This window comes from Drosophila bipectinata, chromosome 2R (assembly GCF_030179905.1).
Source record: "Drosophila bipectinata strain 14024-0381.07 chromosome 2R, DbipHiC1v2, whole genome shotgun sequence".
Classification (NCBI taxonomy): Eukaryota; Metazoa; Arthropoda; class Insecta; order Diptera; family Drosophilidae; genus Drosophila; species Drosophila bipectinata.
Genome location: NC_091737.1, coordinates 23,771,316 through 23,792,406, shown reverse-complemented (window position 1 = coordinate 23,792,406; position 21,091 = coordinate 23,771,316). Strand labels below are relative to the sequence as shown.

At 45.2% G+C, this 21,091-nt stretch overlaps 4 protein-coding genes across 7 annotated transcripts; 2 read left to right on the top strand and 2 right to left on the bottom strand.

Moving 5' to 3' along the window:
• Position 1: 1 nt before the first annotated feature.
• On the bottom strand, positions 2-11,185 carry Hil (peptidase hillarin). 3 transcript variants are annotated; one of them, XM_017238162.3, is made up of 9 exons: positions 11,086-11,185; positions 7,410-7,935; positions 6,495-6,636; positions 6,217-6,416; positions 1,759-2,753; positions 1,212-1,698; positions 969-1,082; positions 742-905; positions 2-662 (listed from the first exon to the last, which is right to left on the bottom strand). In XM_017238162.3, exons 2-9 carry the CDS (start codon positions 7,596-7,598, stop codon positions 491-493), a joined length of 2,463 nt encoding a protein of 820 aa, XP_017093651.1. In that variant the 5' UTR covers positions 7,599-7,935; positions 11,086-11,185; the 3' UTR covers positions 2-490. The 3 variants fall into 3 exon arrangements, with proteins under 3 accessions (XP_017093651.1, XP_017093652.1, XP_017093653.1); XM_017238163.3 differs by having other exon boundaries at positions 11,056-11,136; XM_017238164.3 differs by having other exon boundaries at positions 11,082-11,100.
• Positions 11,186-11,778: 593 nt separating this feature from the next.
• Positions 11,779-14,043, top strand: LOC108123288 (DDB1- and CUL4-associated factor 11). Its single transcript, XM_017238427.3, has 7 exons — positions 11,779-12,046; positions 12,114-12,381; positions 12,441-12,587; positions 12,641-13,183; positions 13,239-13,394; positions 13,455-13,561; positions 13,615-14,043. Exons 1-7 carry the CDS (start codon positions 11,858-11,860, stop codon positions 13,735-13,737), a joined length of 1,533 nt encoding a protein of 510 aa, XP_017093916.1. The 5' UTR covers positions 11,779-11,857; the 3' UTR covers positions 13,738-14,043.
• LOC108123287 (PIN2/TERF1-interacting telomerase inhibitor 1) lies at positions 13,897-16,091 on the bottom strand. 2 transcript variants are annotated; one of them, XM_070278001.1, is made up of 3 exons: positions 15,911-16,090; positions 14,417-15,849; positions 14,122-14,286 (listed from the first exon to the last, which is right to left on the bottom strand). In XM_070278001.1, exons 1-3 carry the CDS (start codon positions 15,981-15,983, stop codon positions 14,263-14,265), a joined length of 1,530 nt encoding a protein of 509 aa, XP_070134102.1. In that variant the 5' UTR covers positions 15,984-16,090; the 3' UTR covers positions 14,122-14,262. The 2 variants fall into 2 exon arrangements, with proteins under 2 accessions (XP_017093913.2, XP_070134102.1); XM_017238424.3 differs by having other exon boundaries at positions 13,897-15,849; positions 15,911-16,091.
• Positions 16,092-16,108: 17 nt separating this feature from the next.
• FAM21 (Family with sequence similarity 21) lies at positions 16,109-21,080 on the top strand. Its single transcript, XM_070278000.1, has 4 exons — positions 16,109-16,375; positions 16,439-16,630; positions 16,691-16,830; positions 16,883-21,080. The coding sequence occupies exons 1-4, from the start codon at positions 16,274-16,276 to the stop codon at positions 21,078-21,080; spliced, it is 4,632 nt and encodes a 1,543-aa protein (XP_070134101.1). The 5' UTR covers positions 16,109-16,273.
• Positions 21,081-21,091: the final 11 nt, after the last annotated feature.

Below are 21,091 nucleotides of genomic sequence, written 5' to 3'. Positions count from 1 at the left end.
TTTTGGGGGCTATATAGAGTATATAGATGTACGGTTTTATTCACAAGTACGAACGCTTAAACAAAAACATTAAACTTTTAATCGATAATTATGTTCATGTAAGATAATCTTTATCATATTATGCAGTGGAATGCGTAAGGTTGCTATAATAAATTATTAAGCATTATTCGGTATTCGGTAGATGTACAGATTAAGAGCTGGGTTTTAGGGCTGTAAGGTCTTTAAGGTCTAATGATTAGAGTCTAGAGTATTTACAAGTTGGGGTGCCTGTTGCGCAACCTGGTGGGTTGGCCGGAATGGTGGTCTCTCAGCACCTGCATAATGGATCTTTGTTATGTGGTGGCGGGCGCATATACGTAGACTATAATTAATATTGCAATTTGTTTGTGCTTGTGTTTGCTTAGAATGCCTCCAGACCAGCGCCGTCCTCGCTTGTCCTTCCCGGAGACAACTTCCATCCCGGCATCCCGACATCCCGCTCAACCGACTCTCAATTCCGCTTGGACGAGTTGATTAAATATTTACAACAGTGCGTCAACAAATGCTTCTCGCCGGAGGAGGATGAGGAGTTGTTATTGTTGTTGTGGTGGTGATGATGGTGCTGGGGGGCGCCCAATTCGCGCGTGTATATGTCCAGGCCGTACTGACCCTCCTCGGGGAAGCTAGAGGGAGGAGAAACAAGGGGTTGGGGTTTGGTTGCAATGAGCGGCCATTAAATTTCCCATTTCCCTGTGCACTCACTTAATGATGAACGTGACAATGTCGTCCAGCGTGCTGTGAGTCACATACTTGGCCAGCTTCTTCTCCTCGATGCCGTTCTTGTGGAGCGTGGCCATAAAATCTGTGAGGGGGCGCGACATGCGGAACTGGAGGTCCAGGCTGCGTCCGGCGAAGATAAGCGGGTCCTGCAAGCAAGCACACGGCGGCACTCGAACCAAATCACCCAGCCAAATAACCAATCAACCTACCTGATGCGTGATGGGGATGAGTCCGAATAGGCGGGTGGCCTTCGTGGGCCCCCACTCGCCGCTGGCGCAGTCCGGCAGTGGCACCATCACCGTCTGCAGCTCCTCGCAGCAAATCTGGAAGTAATGGAGTGTTTTAATGGGCTTCTAAGGAACGTAACGAGTTCTGGGGAATAGCCATTCTAGAAAGTCTTTTAGTCGGGAGCTCCTAAAGGATTGTCCTTAAGGAGACAGTCTACCGCCTACCTTGAATTTGCACACCGATTTGAACTTCATGGGTTCCCCGGTGAGGTACTCTTGCGGAGTGACCGCATTGGCAAAGATGTCCAACAAAAAGGCGCCAGAGCATGGGGCATGGACTCGGAAGGCCACAATGTTGCCGATCACCGACTGCATCACGAATCTCTTGAGGGATACTCCGTCGTAGGACAGCTCCTCGTCACTGTCGTAGAACTTGAGGTTGTAGTGGAAGATCAGGCAGCTCTGCATGTCCGTGGGCATCGCGATGCGCACTGTGGCCGCTCCAGTGTCGTCGGTGAACACCACAGCTCCATAGCCCTCGTCCGCAAAGTGCAGTCCGTAACGGAAGAAGAGTGACCGGACGAAGGGCAGGTTCTCGAATTCCCGCAGCGTAATGGGGCGCTTCAGAAGTTGCCACTCCTCCTGCAGGGGATAGAACTCGTATATGAACTCCCTCGGATCCGTGAGGAAGTAGTGATCATCATACTCGTAGCTGTGAAGGAAAGAGGACACTATGGAGGACATCCTTTTAGTTTAAAAGTACCTCCCTTACCGTAGACTATCGTTCTTGCCGCGCCCCTGTTTGGGCGCCTCCTTGGCGTTGACCAGATGCCGGGCACCCCAGTTGCACTGGACGAAGCGCCAGGCGCCAGCAACGTAGACCGCGTTCCAGGAGTTGCGGAATCGCGAGTCCTGGAACTTAACTCCCGGCTGGTATCCGGCGCTCTTCGAGTAGCCCTTGATGACCACACAGTGCAGCCCGGCGTAGCTGCAGAGGCGCTTGAAGAGCACGTGGTAGCTCTCCGTGCCGTACTTGATGCCTCGCAGCAGACCCATGGGCGTGTCGCCGCGCAGATCGTCGTCGAAGTGCATGGCGTTGAGGTTCTTGACCGTAATCCAGCGGAAGATGGTGCGGGCCTTCTCGATGTCCGTGGTGCAACGCCCGACCAGCTGGCGGACGAGGTCCGTAAAGGTCTTCTGATCCTCCTGGGCCACCGAAATGGCGATGCGATCGACGTCCTCGAACTCAACGGGATCGGTGTAGATCTGGAACTTGCTGACCGCTGGTGGAGCCGGCACTGGGGCATTCAGAGGATACTCAATGGGCACGGCGCCCTCGCTGAACTCATCGTCCAGGAAGATGCTTTCGCTCTGCATGTACTCTGACCGACGGGCGCTGATCAGCTCCAGCATTTCGCTGGACTGTCGGTCCACCAGGGCAGCCGTCTCGTACCGCTCGTGCTCCAGCATCTTCCGGGTGATGCTCTCCTTCTTCTTGCTGCGCCGCAGCGTCATGTTCTTCTCCAGATCCTCCTTCTGCTGCTCATGGCGCAGGGTCAGGATATTCGCCTCGTCGCGACTCCGGCGTGAGGTGGCCAGCTCCTTCTCAAACTTGTGGGTGAGCCGCTGCAGCTCGCGTTCCCATTCGTCCTGGAACTCGTCTTGGATCTTGCGATCCTCCTCCTCACGCTTGCGTGCGAACTTCCGGTACAGGTCATCCTCCTCCTTGCGGTGTTTCATCTCGAGGCGTGCCTGCTCCTCGCGAGCCTGAAATAGGAAAATGGAAAAGAGTCTTAGTCTCAGAGAAAGCTGCAGTTTCTTTTCGATTGCATTTCCAGAGTTTGTTGTTTTTGCAATGCTTGGTTTGTTAACTTGGCTAATTATAATGCCATGCTTGAGCTGGCACAAGCCCGGCTCAATGTCTGACATTAGGCCTCCGATTCCGAATGCAGTGGCATCTTCTTGCACATCCCCTCCCCCTGAATCCGCCCACTCACTGCACTACGCATTGCGTGCCTCCACTGATAATAGACCAGTGTCCATTGATAATTACAGGTACATTGCATCTTTTTTCAGTTTACTCAAGCATTAAGTAACATAGCCTCAATATGAGTTGGAGGATGCACTCTTTGGGAATCAATTTTCACTTGCAAATATCCATAATCTATCAATTAGCTTTGGCTAAGTACCTTATGAAATGTTAACAGCTACTTCAAAAGATACAACATCTTTAACTTAGTATACTATACGTATTTTAAAGATTACTGAACCATCCCATAAATTAAAAAGCATCTGATATTGAAGTAGTCAGGTATTTTAACCCATAAAAGACATGAATTACGGAGGTATAGATGAGCCTTTAAAAGGATGTTTTTAATATTAGAGTGGATTAAGTCACTTAGTTTCGACAATAGCTCAAGAATGTTGATACAAGAGAACTCTTTAGCCCTTTGATCCTGATGAAACTACAGACAGGTCTTCAAGATATAATAATCTATAAGACAAAGCTATTTTTACGTGTTTTCTTATTTTAATTCCTATGATATTAAATAGTACTTGTGCAATACAAAATTCCAAAAGCGTTTATTCTCGCCGCCTACCTCTAAACATTTCAGCCACAATAATAGAGGGTAGGCGTAACTCTTTTCCTAAGCCAGTCATTATTTTGAGTCATATTTCCCCCATTCTCAATGTTAGCACATTTAATCACCGATCTGCAAGCTGCACTTAACTTCCTTTCATTTTTGACGTTGCCAGACTGTTTTTTTTTTCGTTTTTGCGAAATGGCGACTTCCGCATGGGAATATGTATCATTTGAAAAGCATTTAGCGCCATTCGGCAGGGAGGAGGGGGAGGCGGGGGCACAACAATGTGTAATTAAAACCGAAATCCAATGTCAAGTTCAAACAATAACTATAAAACAGAAACAAAAATAAAGTAATAAGTGGCAAAAACAAAAACAAAAGCCCAGAAACACCTGAAACTGAAAACCGAAAACTCTAAACGGTTCAAAGGCCCAGTGACAATGGTCAGAAGCAGCAATCCGAGCGATGATGCCGGAATTGCGTGAGCGGATTTGAGCGGATTTTAAATATGACCATAAAGTCAGAGTCAGAGCCACCCGAACAGTTATGCGACGCCCACAGTGACACGGCCGAAAAGAGCAAAATAGAAATACTAACAAAAAAAAAAATATCAAATCAGAGTCGAACGAAAACGAAAGTCCAAAAATGTGGAAATTAATTATTGCGCAAGCTGGCAGGCAGGCCAAAAATGATTGAAAAAAAAAATAATAACAAATGCCAAAGAAACCAAAACTAAAACCAAAACAGTGACTTAAATTGTAAATTGGCGTCGATCAGAAAACGCGCAAAAAGCTTTCAGGTATGAGGAAGTGTCTGCGTTTGCGGCTGCGTGAGAGTTTTTATATTATTACGCCAAATTACACGGCGATTACATGGCGTTTAAAAACGCGTGCATTGCATAAGGGCTCCCAACGAGAGACATCCATAGAAAGAGAGTAGATAGAGAGAGTTGGGGAGAGCAAGCTCGCACTGTGGAGCGTTACTTTCACTGTACTGCGCATAAATTAGATTTGGCAAACGGCAGCAGCGCAGCCGGAAAAACAAGTGACGCCGACTTCAACCGGTGGCACTGCCTCGGTCTGTGCTACACTTGCGATCGCACAGGCGCGGTTAAGTGGCTAGGACTGGGTCGGTAAAATCAGGATAATGGCTTTTTTCTAAATTAATGATCTACGCTAGCATATAAACAGTTGGAAAATGGAGAGGATGACTAATTTTATTTCGGTTTTTTGGCACAGAGAAATTTGTAAAGCGTTTAATTGAGTTTCTGGTTTAATTTGAATTTTATATCAATACTTAATTTAAGGATTTTCAAATAATTTAATCAAATTTAACTGTTTGAACTTCCTTATAAACGGCATGCAGTTTGTCACCTATTAAAACGGCCATTTTCTTGAAAACGAACTATATTTAGTCTCTTGAATGTAAATGCCGGAAAGGAGCCTTTTAATCAAGACTCTACTTTTCAGCCAATTAAAGATTGCCATCTTGTGTGTTACACTTTTGACTATATCTGTATATGGAAATCAATGCAACCTGCCAAAATAGTGAGCGCCAGGGTGGGGGTGTACCAGTACATAGGTGGGTTTTCAGGTGTGCTGCGTAGCGGTTGTAAAACATATACAAATTTTAATGATCGCATGCATGCAGTTTTCCACATATTTTCCACTCGTGTTCGCTGTCTTGTGGCTGGCTATGTGGTGTGTGCCATCAGACACCTGTTCGAAATTTGTTAAATTGAGCGTTGCAATAAAAATATTTGCTGTTGTCTCTGACTGGGAAGGTGCTGGAGGTGGTTGTATTTTTGTTATTGCGGTGGTCAGTCGCGTGTGGCATTCTCGAAAGTGAAAGAAAAATCGGTTGGTTGTTTCGGTTTTTGTTTTTTTTGTTTTGCATTTGCAATGGCACTGGCACTGGCAACTAGCAACCAAAGAAAAGCAAAATGTGTGCGATTTGAATTTCGTTTTTACGTAAAATGCGATTATAATGCTTTCACCCGAGCATCATGCGAAGATTACCATTCCAGTCGTGGCAAGTGCCAACTCATGGATAAAGATGGGAGCACCTGATACCAGCCGTAAGTCGTAAGCAGCTTGTGGCGGCCAAGCGGGCTAATAAATTATAATCTGGCTTAGAGATCATCCCATCAGCTTGGTCGAAAATCGAAAATCGCCTCGCCGATTTCCCCGCTAACTAGATCAATTGGCAAATGCACTCAACTGCCAATGATAATGCAATTAGTTCAATCACATATATTTCTATCGAGTGCTTATACAGCGCCATAAATGAGAACCATTTTCTTTTATGTTACTTTTGGTGGCACATAGAACCAGAGTCTTGAGCAATTCCCCATGAAACCGCACGCAGACAGGTGTAAATAGCACACTAGCCTACATAATCACCTACTCTGGCACCGGGCAGTGCATTAATTAAGCTCTCGACTCTCCGGCTGCCCAGGAACATTGCACAATCGGTGGAGCTTGGAGAGAATGGGAGATACACACTTGACCAGCTAGCCCCGCTAGCCACTTAAAATTTCATTAGATGTTCTGCACTGAATAATCTCTTAATTTGCGGCCACTTAGCTTCGCATCTCGGTGGATGAATCGGATCGGGGATCGGGACCATAATCGAGGATTACTTACCAGGTAAAAGTCGATCGGCTTCTCCCGAGCCTTGTTGTAGGCCTTCTGGATCTCAGTCTGCTTGAGGGCGTGGGCGATGTGCAGGGCACTGGCGTCGAACCGTCCGTATTTGTAGTCGGAATCGTTTTGAGACGGAGAGCTGACGTCACGGCCGCCATAGCCATTTGGTGTGGACTGGCGAGAGCCCCCCAGAGGGCCACCTGCAGAAATCCCGCAAAGAATACCAGTTAGCCTTGATGGAAATCAGTGCACCACCACCATATACCACAGATACTGACCATCGATCTCGCTGCGCGTTCCCCGTATCTGCTCGTTCACGAATTTGTTGGTACGCGGCGCATTCAGGGCCTGACGAATACCCACCGAGGTCTGGTCTAGATGGCCGGGTCCGCTCTTTGGTACATGTGAACTGCAATAGACCTGCGGATGAAGATGGTGGAAAACCCTTTTATCGTCTATAAAGATTATAATCTTAAAATACTTCTGGAATGTAGCCTTTCTATTGTGCTTTCGTAATAGCCATTGATATCCATCTACAATTAAATTTTCCTTTTTCTCCTGGAATGTCTTGATATTTCCTGCTGAATCACGGCACGTCCATATCCAGTGATCAAATGGATATACCCCATTAGCCTTATTGGGCTTCGCTGTGAGTGCGTGAGCAGACCCCGAAAGTCAGACCCCGCTTGCAAATGCCCATTTTAACCGCTTCACCTACACACAGCAGGTGGCAATAGAGTCATGTAACTGCAAACGCGGACCTCAGTACAGTGAGGTTTGTGGTTTTAGGAAATATTTCAATAATTTTTTGTTTTAAAATTTAAAAATAAAAGAGAAGAAAGTGTTATTAGGTATATAGATTCAAGTCTCTAATTATATCATCTATTAGTTCCCACGACTGCCTGTCTAACCGCAGCTGTATAGCCACGAAACGCACTGCACTGTGCCTATATACTCATACGTAAGTGTATCTATATTGCATATGAATGACAGACCGCACTGACACACATTTGTGTCGCCTCGGCAAACAGCAGTAACGAAGTTATTTATTATTATGCATAGGCTAAAAAAAACGAAAACGTCGTTTGGATTGCATTTTGCATTTCGCAGTTTGCAGTTTGCAGCTTGCAGCTGTGCAAATATTTAGTCTGTCGAGTTCGTAGCCTAAGTCTTTCGTCTGGTGCGGCACTTACCTCTTTGTCATCCTGCTTGTGCTGATTATTGAAATATGTCTTGAGCGTCAGCTTGGTGCCACAGTGTACGCATTTGAAGCAACCGGAATGGAAGAATGTGAAATCCTTGAGCGGACCCACGCGATCTACCTGATAGACAGTCTCGCTACAGCGCAGGCAAGTCGACTCGTAGAAATTTGGCCGATACATGCTTGGGGATCTAAGTTTCCACCTTTGTGCCTTTTTTTTCTGGTTGCTGTTGTTGTTGTTGTTTTGTGTATTTTTGTTTGCAGCTTCCGACTGGTTTTGGGGCAACCAACCAGTTAAGATTGTCACTTTTCTTTTCCACTTCTAATTTCACTTTGGCTGGAATTTACGGGTATTCTGCAGCACGCAGCTAGTTTATCGAGTTTCGAGGCTAAAGATTCGCTTTTTGATTTTTTATTTTTCGATTTTTGATTTTCGATTGCTGGTTCTGGGGGACACGGCTCATTCGTCATTGGCCATCATCCGCTCATCCCCGTCACCCGTCCGATTCTGGCAGAAGCTGTACAATGAAAATGACCAAAAAACTATGTATTAGTTGGGAGTTGAGTGGGAGAGAGATTTCCTTTTCGGGCCGTGATTAGATCCATCGGCCAAGACCCACCAAATCGGGCCCACCAAGACACAAAATTTAGTTTCTGCGCAGGCGTCGTCGTAGCCAAAACTTTCGTTTATTTTGGCGCTTTTGTGGGGCTATTATTAATGAATTTTAATTAACTAACGTTGGACGACAAAAAGGTTTCCTAGCTGGAAGCCACTTTGCCTTGCCATTGACCTCGCTGTGAGTTTGGCCCAAACGTGCCACAATTGAACTTGGAGCGGCTGCCACTTGCAACTTGCAACCCGCTGGCACATCGCTCGTGCAACTCAGCAACTGCCGCCTGGCACCGGCTATAGTTGCATTTTTTTATTTGATTAATTGACGCGATTGTTGCTGGCAGGTTTCCTTTCGGTTTTACTTATTTTTTGTTTTTGTTTCAACAATTAAATTGAAGTGGAAAAAGCAGATTGTGAGTCTAGTGAGCAAGTGCATGTAACTTTAATTGAATGCATTGTTGTGGATATTGCAGTTGCTTTGACCAAAATTAAAATAAATGCGGCTCACTGGCGGCTGGCTCTCAGACAAAGCCAAAGCTGAAGCTGAAGCCAAAGCCGAAGTCATCGTCATCGTTTTGCTTTCTTTTCAAGTTTAATGAACGTTACCACTATGGTGGTTGGGTGGTTGGGTGGGTGGCTTGGGGGGGTGGGCGGCAAGGCCTTATGATTAGCGCCGAAGGTTGCTGGCCTGATCTGAGCATTGCATGGCCGTTGCAGCTGCAACACGAATGGAAAAATGGAAAATAAAACGGGAAAATGCAAATGCGGCGAAGGCCAGCCACTAACAGATTTTGTAACACCAAATTATTTTGATTGGCTGTGAATTAAATTTTGTTCCGCTTTTGTGGCTCGCTCTCGATCGGCCAGAGCGAATGTGTAGCAACAAATTGATGTGTGAAACCCGAAAGGGGGGGCACTGGGCACTGGGGATTAGATGGCTGCCTAAAACGACCCTAACTCGGGTCGTTCAACACCTCGCCGATGAGTAAGTGGCTCGGCATTGTCTTCAGCCCCCGCTCACGTTCGAAAATCAATCAACAATTCACATTCCATGAATGGCAACGCCCACGCCCACGATGGCGACAAAAAATAGTAGTTTGATCTTTTGATGCGATCACAATCGGTGTGATTGAATGGTCCAATTATGCCGTGCTTCTGTCATAATTAGCGTGTAATGATAATTGTAATGGACATGGATATGTTGGGAAGGCCCTTCTTCGCCAGAAAGGGGGAAATTAGTGGGGGCGGCGATGACAAAACGCCTTCTGGGCAACTTGCATCACACACCATGCCATCGTGGCCACTTGAGTGTGACTAAGACGAGCATGGAGAGTGGTGGTAACCCGAGATGGCTATTCTCAAGTGGCATAGAATTTCGCACACATGCCAAAGCCATCAGCTAATATTTTCTGGTTCGTGTTAGCTCTTTCCAGCCGAATGCGGATGAAATGCAATGGAAATAAATGGAAACAAATGACAATGGCAGAATCGAAAGTTGCTCGGCAGAGGCAATTGTTGCAATCAAAACATTTAAATAAATTGATAAGCAGTCGGAAGCATTTGCATGGGGCGAGCCTCAGTTTCAGTTTCAATTTGGCCGAACGAGTTTGTTGCCTAAGTCTTTCGTTTCAAAGCCGCCTCTTACTCTTTTTGTTGCTATTGCCTAACGAAACGCTAACAATGACAATTAAATAAATGCCAATAATAACAGTAAAATACGGTAACAACAACAACAACAACAACAACATCATCATAATGAACTTGAATTGGCATAATTGCCACAGCTAATCACATTAAAGCCAGATACGAAGATTTGATAAATGCAAAGAAACAACCGCCGAACAGAAACAACGCGGCAACTGGTTATTCAGCCATCCCATCGGATGAAAAAAATCATAGAAATTAAAATAAAATGCAAATGATTGCGTCACTTTGGGTGAGTGCAGAGCAACAATGTCAAAATGTGGATATGTGAGAAACTACCATTTAAAACTTGGCTTTAAAGCAACTCTTCTAACTTGGAGAACATCCGGGAAACGGCACTCGAACGAGTTGTCAAAAACAATCTTTTATTTACCGACTCAAAAATCGAAACTGGGCTGTGAGAATTACTTGGGCAAATCGCAGATCTCTCAAGTACTTGACGCTGTGCCATTTGCCAAAGCCTCTAATTGAAAGGAACAATGAACTGCTTTTAGAAATCGCCTATTCGCCTCACAATAAATTAGAAACACAAACACCGAAAATTATTTATGAGCCATTCGGCGGCAGTAATTGAAAAATAGAGTGCAGAGCGGAAAGGGTGCTTGGGACAGGGGCAACCATGCAACCACCGCCCATGACAGGTGGTGGCTTCTAACCAGCCACCCCAGCCATCATCCGAGAGGTGTGCTGGCATGTGTGTGAGTGCGGTGTGGTGTGGTGTGTTGTGTGTTTATGCCGTGACGTCGCAGCCACAGCTTCAAACGTCAGCTTGCAATCTTTCACTTTTTCGTGTCTGCCGCGCTCGTTCCAGTTTTTGTAAATTATTTCTCTTTCTTCGTTATTATTTTTTGTTATTTTCGCCTAGATTATACACACGCGATGTTGCAGAGAGCAGCTCTCGGTATAGCAGCCCGGGGTATTGTTGTTGCAGTTCTAGGCCCTTTTTGACACACTTATTGCAGTAGCAGTCCGGCTGTCTTCCGGATCCCCTCGCTCCCCGAGCTCCTCTAATGCTTCTATGCGTATATGCTAAGCAACTTTCTTCTGGTCGCGAAGGGGCGCGTTGTGCAAAAGTATTTATGATAAATTTCACACACACTGCTCACTCACACCCAGCCACATACACAATCACTCGCAGCGAGATCCAAGCTCATATACACACACATCGTCTCGGTCGGGGAAGGGCGCCCAGTTTGCAAGTCTTTCCGCCTGATATTCCCATTCTGCGCTTTGTTTGCTCACATTTTCAACATTTTTGAGCGCCTCCATCAGTCTTGGGCAGCAGGTTTCAAATATTGGGAATGTAACAAAATTTCATTACCAAACACACACACTCTAACGACTCACTCACACAGATACAAAATTCGCGGACCGCCGCTGCAAGACGTTGCTCAGTCTACGATCGTTTTGAGACTCTTCGGAGAATTTGATTTTCTCTAAGCCTAGCTTTGGTTGGTTGGAAAAGCTCTAAATGAACTAGTTCGTTCATATTAGTTCGATAGTTCCACCTGTTTGGTCTTCAAATTTAAAGAAAAAATTACAAAATTTAAACTTGATTATTATTTTTAATAATAACGGGGTTCACTTTATTTAAGTAGTTATAGTTGGTTATTATTTAAAATTAAAAACAGTTTTTAAGGTATTGGTTTTTATTTTCTCATATCTCAGGTCCTGGACATCTGAAAAAAGAAACAAAAGATTAAAAACGTATAAATATTTTACACGATACTCAAAAACTAGTAAATAACAAAATTAATAATAATTAAAATGAAAAAATAATTATCAGTTAGATAAAAACAGAGAACATTTTATTTTTTTTATTTTATTGTTTTAAAGCGCATATTTTTAATTGAAATGTAATTCATCTCTTTAAAAAATATATTTTTAAAGAAAATATAAGTAGTTTTGATTCCCATTTATAAAGATAATTATCGTTTTCAAAATATTCGAGTTTATAAAAGTTTCCCGGGTCAGGGAAAGAAAGTGTGACCAGCTGATTTAGCCCCAAAACCCCAAAGTTAAAAAATTGTGGTTACACTAACATAGCTGACTTTTATGGGAAAACAGCCAAGTTGTCAACACAAGTTGTGTTCAATAACAAGAGGAAAACGCAAAATAATATTATGGGGAATCAACTTGGGTTTTATATTAGCAGCGATGACGAGGATGCATTTGATACTTCGGACAGTGAACTAGGCCTAAACGTGATCAATTTTGCAGTGAATGCCATGGACATGGAGCTGCGATCTCCGTGCTATCACTCAAACGACCTGCCAGTTATTAGAAACAAACCCAATCTGGAGAAATTTCAGGTAATTATGAAATACCCCGCCCCCAGCGACCAAAGAAAGTAACGCGGAGTGTCTTTTCATTTCGCAGAACACTGACATATATAAAGAGATAAGGGCCTCTAGTGGCCTTGTAAGCACAAACGCTGTCGAAAGCTGGAATCTGGTGCGTGCCCTTCAGCAGCGAGAGAATGGGCTGGCAGCTCCCCGCAACTCTTCGTTTTCAGACAACCAAAAGCGATACATCTCTAATATGTATATACCAAATAAGAAGTCGCAGCGCCTGATGTCGCTGGACTCCAAAGTGTTTGTGACCAAGTTCAATCGCACTGGCAGTAAGCTGCTGACCGCATGCCAAGGTCAGCCTTAGGTTTTCATAGTGCTTCCAAACACTTGTCTTACCTTAAACCCGTTGCAGATGGCTTTGTGCGCATCTATGACGGCGCTAAGGGAACATACCACCTTCTGAATCGCATTCGTGCCCGAGATGTCGAGTGGAGCATCATTGACGCTGACTTCAGCCCGAATGGCCAGCACTTTGCCTATAGCACCTGGTCCCGATCATGTAAGGTCGAACAAAGCACTTTTCGGTACTGGGTTAGACGTTATTTCTTTCAGTTTTCATAATGCCCGTAAATGGAAATGAGGACGACTGCCAGTGGATCGACGTCAACGGTCTGCCAAACCATCGCCTGGCCATATTCTCGCTGCGCTACTCGCCCACGGGTGACAAGCTCATCGGCGGAAGCAACAACGCCATGATCATTGTGACCGACATTCGCACACGAAATACTCAAATCTTGCGCACCCACCGTATGCCTGGCACGGACGTGAACTGTGTCAGCTTTCTGCATGACAAGGACCCCAATGTGATAGTCGCAGGCTGCGACGATGGCCTGATTAAAGTTTATGACTTGCGTACCTCGTTTCGGTCACGAGAGCTCTCAAAGTCTGTCGCATCCTTTATTGGGCACTTTGATGGCGTGACCTACATTGACTCGCGTAACGATGGCTACCATGTGCTATCGAATTCCAAAGACCAAAGCATTAAGATCTGGGACATGAGGCAGCCCGGCAACCTGCGCAACCGCAGCCGTGCCAGGCAGCAGCAGCTAGACCTCGCCATGTGGGACTATCGCTGGAATCGTGTTCCACGAGAATGTAGGTCCTTCAGTATATTCTCCTTATGTTGTTTATTGGGAATCTTTTGTTGCAGTTTATAATCCGCACAAAGCTCTTGAAGGAGACTCGAGTATTATGACTTATCGCGGTCATAGGGTTACCAAAACGTTACTCCGGGCCAAGTTCTCGCCCCTAGAGCAGACTGGTCAACGCTATATATACACAGGCTGTGCCACTGGACGTATTATAAGTGAGTTTTGAAATCTTACTAAATACTTAATCCAATTCTAATGGTTAAAATTTTGTTTAGTTTACGATGTGCTAACTGGTAAGATTAAAGAGGCTATAGAGGGACATAGGAATGTGATAAGAGATCTGGACTGGCATCCGGACCGAGCGGAGATCGTGTCTGGATCGGTAAGCAGGGAATCAAATCTATAGTCTTCCAGTTTTAAACGTTTCTCTTGCAGTGGGACACACATGTGCACTTGAACAACTTTAGTCGCAGCAACGCGAATCGCCTGGCGAAACCGGACAAGAGGCCGCTGCGTCGGTCACGTCGCTTGGCGAATCGCAATTTATCGCCGGACTAATGTTTACGTTAACGTATTTCGTAATTAGCGCCTAAGACCCCTTAAGATTACCTGTTAGAATGGACAGAGTACATTACATTCATTGAGAAACCACTTGCGCAGGCGAGCGAGTTGGGCTCCATCTTGGTTCTATGAAGAAGACTGAAGACAATGGAACAGTTTAAAGGTTTTTGTTCAGTTTAATTAATTTGTTACACATTAAAATGTAAACCAAGAAGCTTACCAACTACCTACACTAAGTTGTTTATGTACAAAACAATCATTATAAGAATCACGTTGAATTATATTTCGTTTGCTAAAACTATATACCCTTAAACGCTATTCTTTTCTTCACTGATCGAATCGTGGCGCGCTTCACCGTTGTTGAATATTTCTTTATTTTTTCTTTTCGGGTGAGGGCGGATTTGTTTTTCCAAAGGTTTATGATGCGCTCTTTGTCGTCATCATTGTGCACCACCTTCAAGTCAACATTCTCGCTGAATCCATATCCCACGAGGCCGGCTAGCGACGAGTTCGGAAAGGCAGTCAGGTCGAATAGTTGGAACTTGTCTGCGCAAAATTGAGAGATGGTGAAGGTATTGAATGATTTTAGTCTTTCGTGGATTTCCTCCAATGATAAGAGGTCTTTTGGGAGTTCTTCCTCGCTATTATCATCGGATCTCGTACTGGCAGAACTTACTTCGTCTTTGCGCTTCCTTTTAGAGTCTTTTGGCTTTTTCGTTGTGGCCTCCTCGCCGACGATTGGGTTAGCTTCGGACGAGGGATCTTCAGGTACGGACTCCAAGGATGCTTTGGATTTTTTCTTTTTCTTGGACGTGATTTCGGCTGTTTCAGTAACGACTATTTCCTCGACCTCTTCTTTCGATCGTTTCTTGGATTTCTTCTTCTTTGAGGTCTCTCCAACTTCTTCGCTAGAGTCCTTCGACTCTAATTGGCTGCTATCCTGAGGGATTGCATTTATGGGTTCTGACTTTTTTGGCTTAGGTTCATCATCAACTTTAACCGAATCTTCTGATTCTTTTCTTTTACTCTTTTTCTTCTTCTTTGGGACTGGCTCTTCCTCTACAGGTTGGGACTCTTCCACCTCGTCGTGCTTTTCGCTTTTTTTCTTCTTTTTAGAGACAGGTTCCTCCGCAACATTCTGGGTTTCTTCAGGCTCCTCAGTTTTTTCACTTTTCTTCTTTTTCTTGCGCTTAGGTGGATTAGATTCTTCTAGGCTTTCTTGTTTATCTTCCAAGATTGTAGTCTCTTGTTCTATTGTTTCCTCTTCGGGAGAACTTTTGGATTTTTTCTTCTTTTTTTGTTTGGGAGCCGGTTCCACAACTTCCTCCTCTTCGGGGAGATCTTCCTTCCGTTCCTTGTCTTTCTTTTTCTTCTTCTTTTTAACAGGCTCGACCTGATCACTTTCTTCGATGTTGTCCTCCTGCACAACACCGTTGGTAGTTTCTTCAGGGTTACCATTGGAGGCATCTTCGGTTGCAACATTTGCCGACCCGTTCTTGAGTCGTTTTTTTACGGCCTCCATTTTTTGCTTAAAATAATCAGTTACTGAAACACCCGTGGTCAGCGTTTGCACTCCCCCGAAATTGGGATTCACTGCCTTTTCCTCCTTTGGTTCCTCGACCTGGACAGGCGTCTCTACATTGGACGTTTCCTTTTTGCCAAAGATATTGGCCAAATCTTTCTCGCTGTACTGCGACAAGTCCTTGCCGCGAGTGAACTTCTTGTAATGCACTCGGGCCCTACTCTGCTTTGACCTTTCCTCCAGCGACATTCCGCTGATGTTTTCCTTCAACTTCTTTGTAGTTGGCGCCTCTGCCTCTGGCGCTTTGAAGCCAAATCCCATCGGTTTCGCCTCCTCCTCAGACTCGGATTCTTTGCCGTTGGTTCCATTGTTTTCACTGGAGCCACCGTTCAGGGATTTCAGCAAGCCGTTGAACCCCTCCTCGTGAATGGTCCACTGATCGTCCCTCGCCTCATAACCCAATCCGTCGGCGTCGTTCTTAAACTTTACGCGAACAAACTCTTGATTGCCATCCTCATTGGCGCCTAGTCCTTTGCCTTTGGACCAGCCCATCTTCTCCAGCATCTTGGTGCCAAATCGATTGTCGTCTAAAAATGTAGTTTAAAGTTGGATTCACACACATGACGCTCAAGTAGCCCATAACTTTACCTTCATAGAGTGCTTTGCCGCGCGGACACAAGTTGTATCGCTTGCGGCGACGTGGTTCCGCTAACATAGCCATTGCGGGTAAATAATTGTTGCTAGTTTAATCACTAAATAGTAATAAATATAATTCGCATGGGTTTCAACACGTGCAGTTATTTTCTTATAAATAGAGATGGCAAATCAACCGATATTTCCGCGCTCTTGAAATGGCATCTCTAATCGAATCGATATCACAATTTTTTCGTTGATCAACACTGAAAGAATCCCGTGAGTCAACACGAAAAAACCCCATCTCTATTATCAAATACCAGTGTTTTTTGCATTGTTTATTAATTGTTCGAATTGGATATCTGCACTGCCCCGATAATGGATATAAGTGCAGATGTGGATCAGATCATAGCCAAGGCCCCGAACTGGAACATCGAGGGTGACTGCGCTCTCTTGGCGTTGATGAAGCGCATTTCCCAGGTCAGTGGCTACATAAATTATCTATCAACAAAAAATCTGAATTCTTATCTGAATTTTCCAAAGAATTTGCATGAGAGGGTGGATAAGACTTCTAGCCGGTTTGAAGAGTTTGAGGTCAGCGTTAAACGTGCCGATATAGCCCTCAGCAATGCCAACAACAGCCTGCGCTCCCTCCAGTTTGGCCAACAATTTGTGGAGTATAGGGTGGAAGAAATTAAGGACGAAGATTTGGCCATGCCCCAGGATAAAAAAGAAGTGCGTACCTATTGTTATATTTTAGGTCATTAGGTATAAAAGGTCTATGTCTAATTACAGCCGGAGACCCCTCCCATGAGCTCTGAGGAAATGGCTAAACAATTTTTAGAGAACAACTTGCGAATGTTCCGCAAAAACTACGAAGCGGTGACCATCGAAGTGCCAGATTCCGATGATGAGGATGCGCCAGTGACCACTACGTATGTATTTTCTATTTTTGTAACACATATAATACTAAAACTTATTTCACAGCACCGTGTTCCGAGCCAAAAATCCATATGACGCCATTCCTCTGCCTTATATTATTGGATCTAAAGAGTGGAATGAACACAAGTACGCCGGGTTGTATGACAGTAAAGAAAATAGTGAAGATGAGAAGTCTGAGGAGTTCTCCTCAAGCTCATCTGATGAGAGGGAACCAGTGCCTTCAACATCTAAAAAGGCCGCGAACAAACCTGTTGAGCCTCACATGTCAGACTCCTCTTCTTTAGCCTCGTTGCCTAAGGAACCGAAAATTATATCCCCTACGAAGGCACCTAATCCTCTTCCTACATTTCCCACACCAACGCCACCGGCTGGTCCGGTCAAGGAGCCTGCTCCAAAGTCTTCACAGCCACGTCCAATTATAAGCAGTCAAAGGAACCCGCATGAGCATGACATGTTTGCGGCGCTCCGGCAATCACCGCCAAGCGATGATCCGCCGTCGACTTCCTCATCCCCAGCATCTTCACCAGCCTTTGGAAATGTTCCTGGAAGGTTGCCAAAAGTATCGACAGCTTCTATTAGTTCCAGTAGCAACAGCCCGGCACATCAACCGCCTCCAACACTTTTTGATGAAGCTATTGCCCCCCAGACCTCTAGGGAAGCTCAGCTCCCAGAAGCTTCTAAGCCAGCTGAAGTCAAACCAAGCCAAGTTAAGCGCAAGCCTGTCAATATTTTCAGCGATGATGAATTTAATTCATTTATGTCGGAAATCACGCAGAAGGTGCAAGCTAAGGCAGGCAGCAGTTTAAATACAACTCCAGCATCTGACACTGTGAGTCCTACCCAGAGTTTGCGGAAGACCACACAGCCTGTAGAGCAAAAAGTTCCAAAGGAAAGTCAGACAAAAATAAATCCAACTGTTCCAACACCGTCAGTACCGAAGCGGGTCAATTTATTTGATGATAGCCCTCCGTTGAGTCCAACTCCAGCCACAAGCTCGACATCGAGTGAGATCCCTCCCAAAGGCCCTCAACAGAATCCACCAAAACCCCTTTCTTTTGATGCTCCTTCCTCAAGTACCAGGCGGACTAGTGACCTCCCGCCAAAGAATCCACCAAAAGCCTTGCCAAAATCATTATTTGATGATGATTTGGAGGACGATGATTTCTTGAGTTCCTTCAACCCAAAGCCGAAGCCAACGGAACAAAAACAAAAGCCCAAATCTCTATTTGATGATGATGATTTGGATGTGGATGATATATTTGGCAAATCATCCTCTAAACCAACAAATTTGTCAACAAAAGTGGCAGGAAAAACCAGCTTATTTGATGACGATGACCAGGACGATGTCACGGATATATTTGGCTCCAAGAAACTAACCACAAAGAGGCTCGAAGAATCCCCGCCGAAGTCTTTGCTTGAAAAGAGTGTTGAGCCTCTGGTTCCACATAGAAAGAGTCTTTTCGATGACATTGAGGAAGAAGATTTATTTGGAACACCAAAGGCTAAGAATTTGTTTGCAAGTAGAGAGCAGATTAGCCCCATTTCACCAGAGAAAACTCAAGGGGAAGTAGAAAAGAGCCGTGATATCAAAGAGATTAAAACAGAGGAGATTCAGAACAAAGAATTTAAACAAGTGGTACCAGATGATACCTTTAGGCCCATCCATGATCAAAAATCTCAAGCCACTGTGGCTGTAGAACATCAGCAAGAGGCTAAGAATGAGCCTCAAATAGTTTCCACAAAACCTACTGATTTGTTTAAGGATGATTTTAGTGACGATGATTCCTTTTTGACAGTGTCCCAACCCAAGGTAAAGCCTCAGGGCTCTAAAGAAACAAAAGAAACGATAAAACCTGCTGAGAGGAAGTTTGTGCCTCCAAAGCAAGACATTCCAATTCCACAAAGCGAACCAGATAAGTTATTTGATGAAGAAGTAGTCCAAGATGAACCCAAGACGAAGAGTATCCCAAAGGTCCCTGCTACTACAAAGGAAACCATCGATCCAACTGAAGACTTCGTAAAAGAGATTGATCCGGAGAAAATTCCGACGGATAAAATAGATGATGAGCCGGTTAAGAAACAAAAAGACAGTTTAGCAGGCAAGTTTTCCCCGATCTCTGAGACTCCACCGCCCGATGATCATCAAAACCAACAAGATCCCATTATCAGCATGGTGGCCGATATAACCAACAAGTCACCCAAGACAGAGCCCACGCCGCGTCGTGCAGCGGATCTGGCCGCAGCTCAGCAGATTATGCAGAACTACACAAATTTATTTTCGGAAGAACCGCCCGATGACAGCGAGTTCTTCCAGACGCTCGGAAGCAGCGGCCTGAGTAGTTTAAGTGCCTCAAAGATCTTCGACCACGAACAAGACTTCTTTGAGCCGGCTTTGCCCAAGGTTCCAAGTGCCACTAAATCATCCGTGGTTTCGCCAAGCGAAGTACAACCTTCCCCATCCGATTATGGTGGCATGCGGTTGTTCAGTGATGTTCCACCCGAGGATTTTGGTTCAGATCCAGTGCCGGAAAAGCAGGTCGAACCCCAAAAAGTCGAGACCTCATCCACCACCACTCGCATCCACACGATTTTCTATGATGATTTTAGTGAAACAGCCAGAGCCGGAACTGTGCCCACCACTCCAAAACATTCCGTATCCACGGAGAAGCCTCCTCCAGCTGACGAGCCTGATCGTAGCAAGGTTAAGGAAGCCTCTGAATTACCCGCTCCAGCGTCTCCTGTAAAGAAACTTAAAATGCCCAACATCAACATCAACGTGCAGGCACTGCTTCCGGGCTCAGGGGCTCGGCCCAAAGTACTCAAAAAGCCAGAGACTCCGCATTTGGATGAAGACTCTCAAGTTCCAGCACATCCTGATAGCTTAGTAACAAGTCCAAAGGAAGCTGTCACTCCGCCATCGACAGAAGGTGGACTGCAGCACGTAAACAAGACCCGGGTCCGGGGACCACCTCGCCGGCGTCCATCCACGCGAAAGGGAAGACAGGAAAACTATGAAAAAAGCTTGCTAGATGATGAAAGAATAAACAAAGAAGTGGAAGGATCGAATTTGGAAAGCCAAGATGATTCAGAAAGCATTTCGATTCAAACCCCTTCGTCAAAGACAGCTCCCCAAGAAAATGTACTTTCTTCTCCAGTGGCTCTTTTCGACGAGCCACCAGAGGATAAGCCCACTCCCGAGAAGGCATCTGTTGGCACCAAAAAGAGTACTCCCTCTTCATTTCCTAAATCTTTTTTGGATAGCCCTGATGAAGATGATTTCCTATCAAATCCTCCCAGGAAACAGTCATCTGTTGGTGCCAAAAAAATTACTCCTTCCACGAGAGCTAAATCCTTCTTGGATAGCCCTGACGAAGATGATTTCCTATCTAATCCTCCAAAGAAACAGTCATCTGTCGTGGGAAAATCAGTTTCAATTGGAAATCCACCAACTGCAATTCTAAACGAGCCCCCGGAGGATCAAGCACCACTTAAAGTGACAAATCCCCGAAAGGTTGCATCATTTTTGGACAGCTCGGATGAAGATGATTCTCTGTTTAAAACGGAGAATATTCGGCCAGCGGTTGGAAGGATAAGTGCTCCTACGACCAAACCTATTGCTAGCGAGACCTCAAAGGATCTACCAAAAAATATTGTACCCCCTAAGGCAGGAAGTTCCTTTTTGGATAGCGATGATGAATCACCGTTTCCGGTCCTGGCGCCTCCTCCAAAGCTCCAAACGGTTACTGCTCCTGAGAAGAATATCTTGGCTGCCACGAACCCCTTAAGGACAAATGAGCCACCTTTAATGCAATCGAAAACAGCTCCTACAAAGCAAATCAAGTTATTCGACGACAGCGATGATGATGATGATGATGACCTGTTTGCCACAGCAAGTCTGCCTGCACCCGTGCCCACCGCACAGACCACCTCCAAGCCAACTACGCAAAGCAAACAGTCAGCCAAGCAGAAGGCTTCCTTCTTCAGCAGCGATGAAGATGACGAACTGATTCCTGCCAAAGCTCCTCCCAAGAAGAAACTGCCCGCCAAGACAACCAAGAGTCTCTTTAGCGACGATGACGATGATGATGATCTGTTTGGAGGGAGGTATACTTCCAAAGCTAGCACCTCCAAGCAGACCAGGCCTGCAAGCCGTTCTACTGCTAAGCCCGCTCCCAGCAAGACCTCCAGAGCGAGCTCCAAAACTCCCAGCGATAATCCACTGGCCGATTTGCTTTTTGAGTGAAAAACATTATT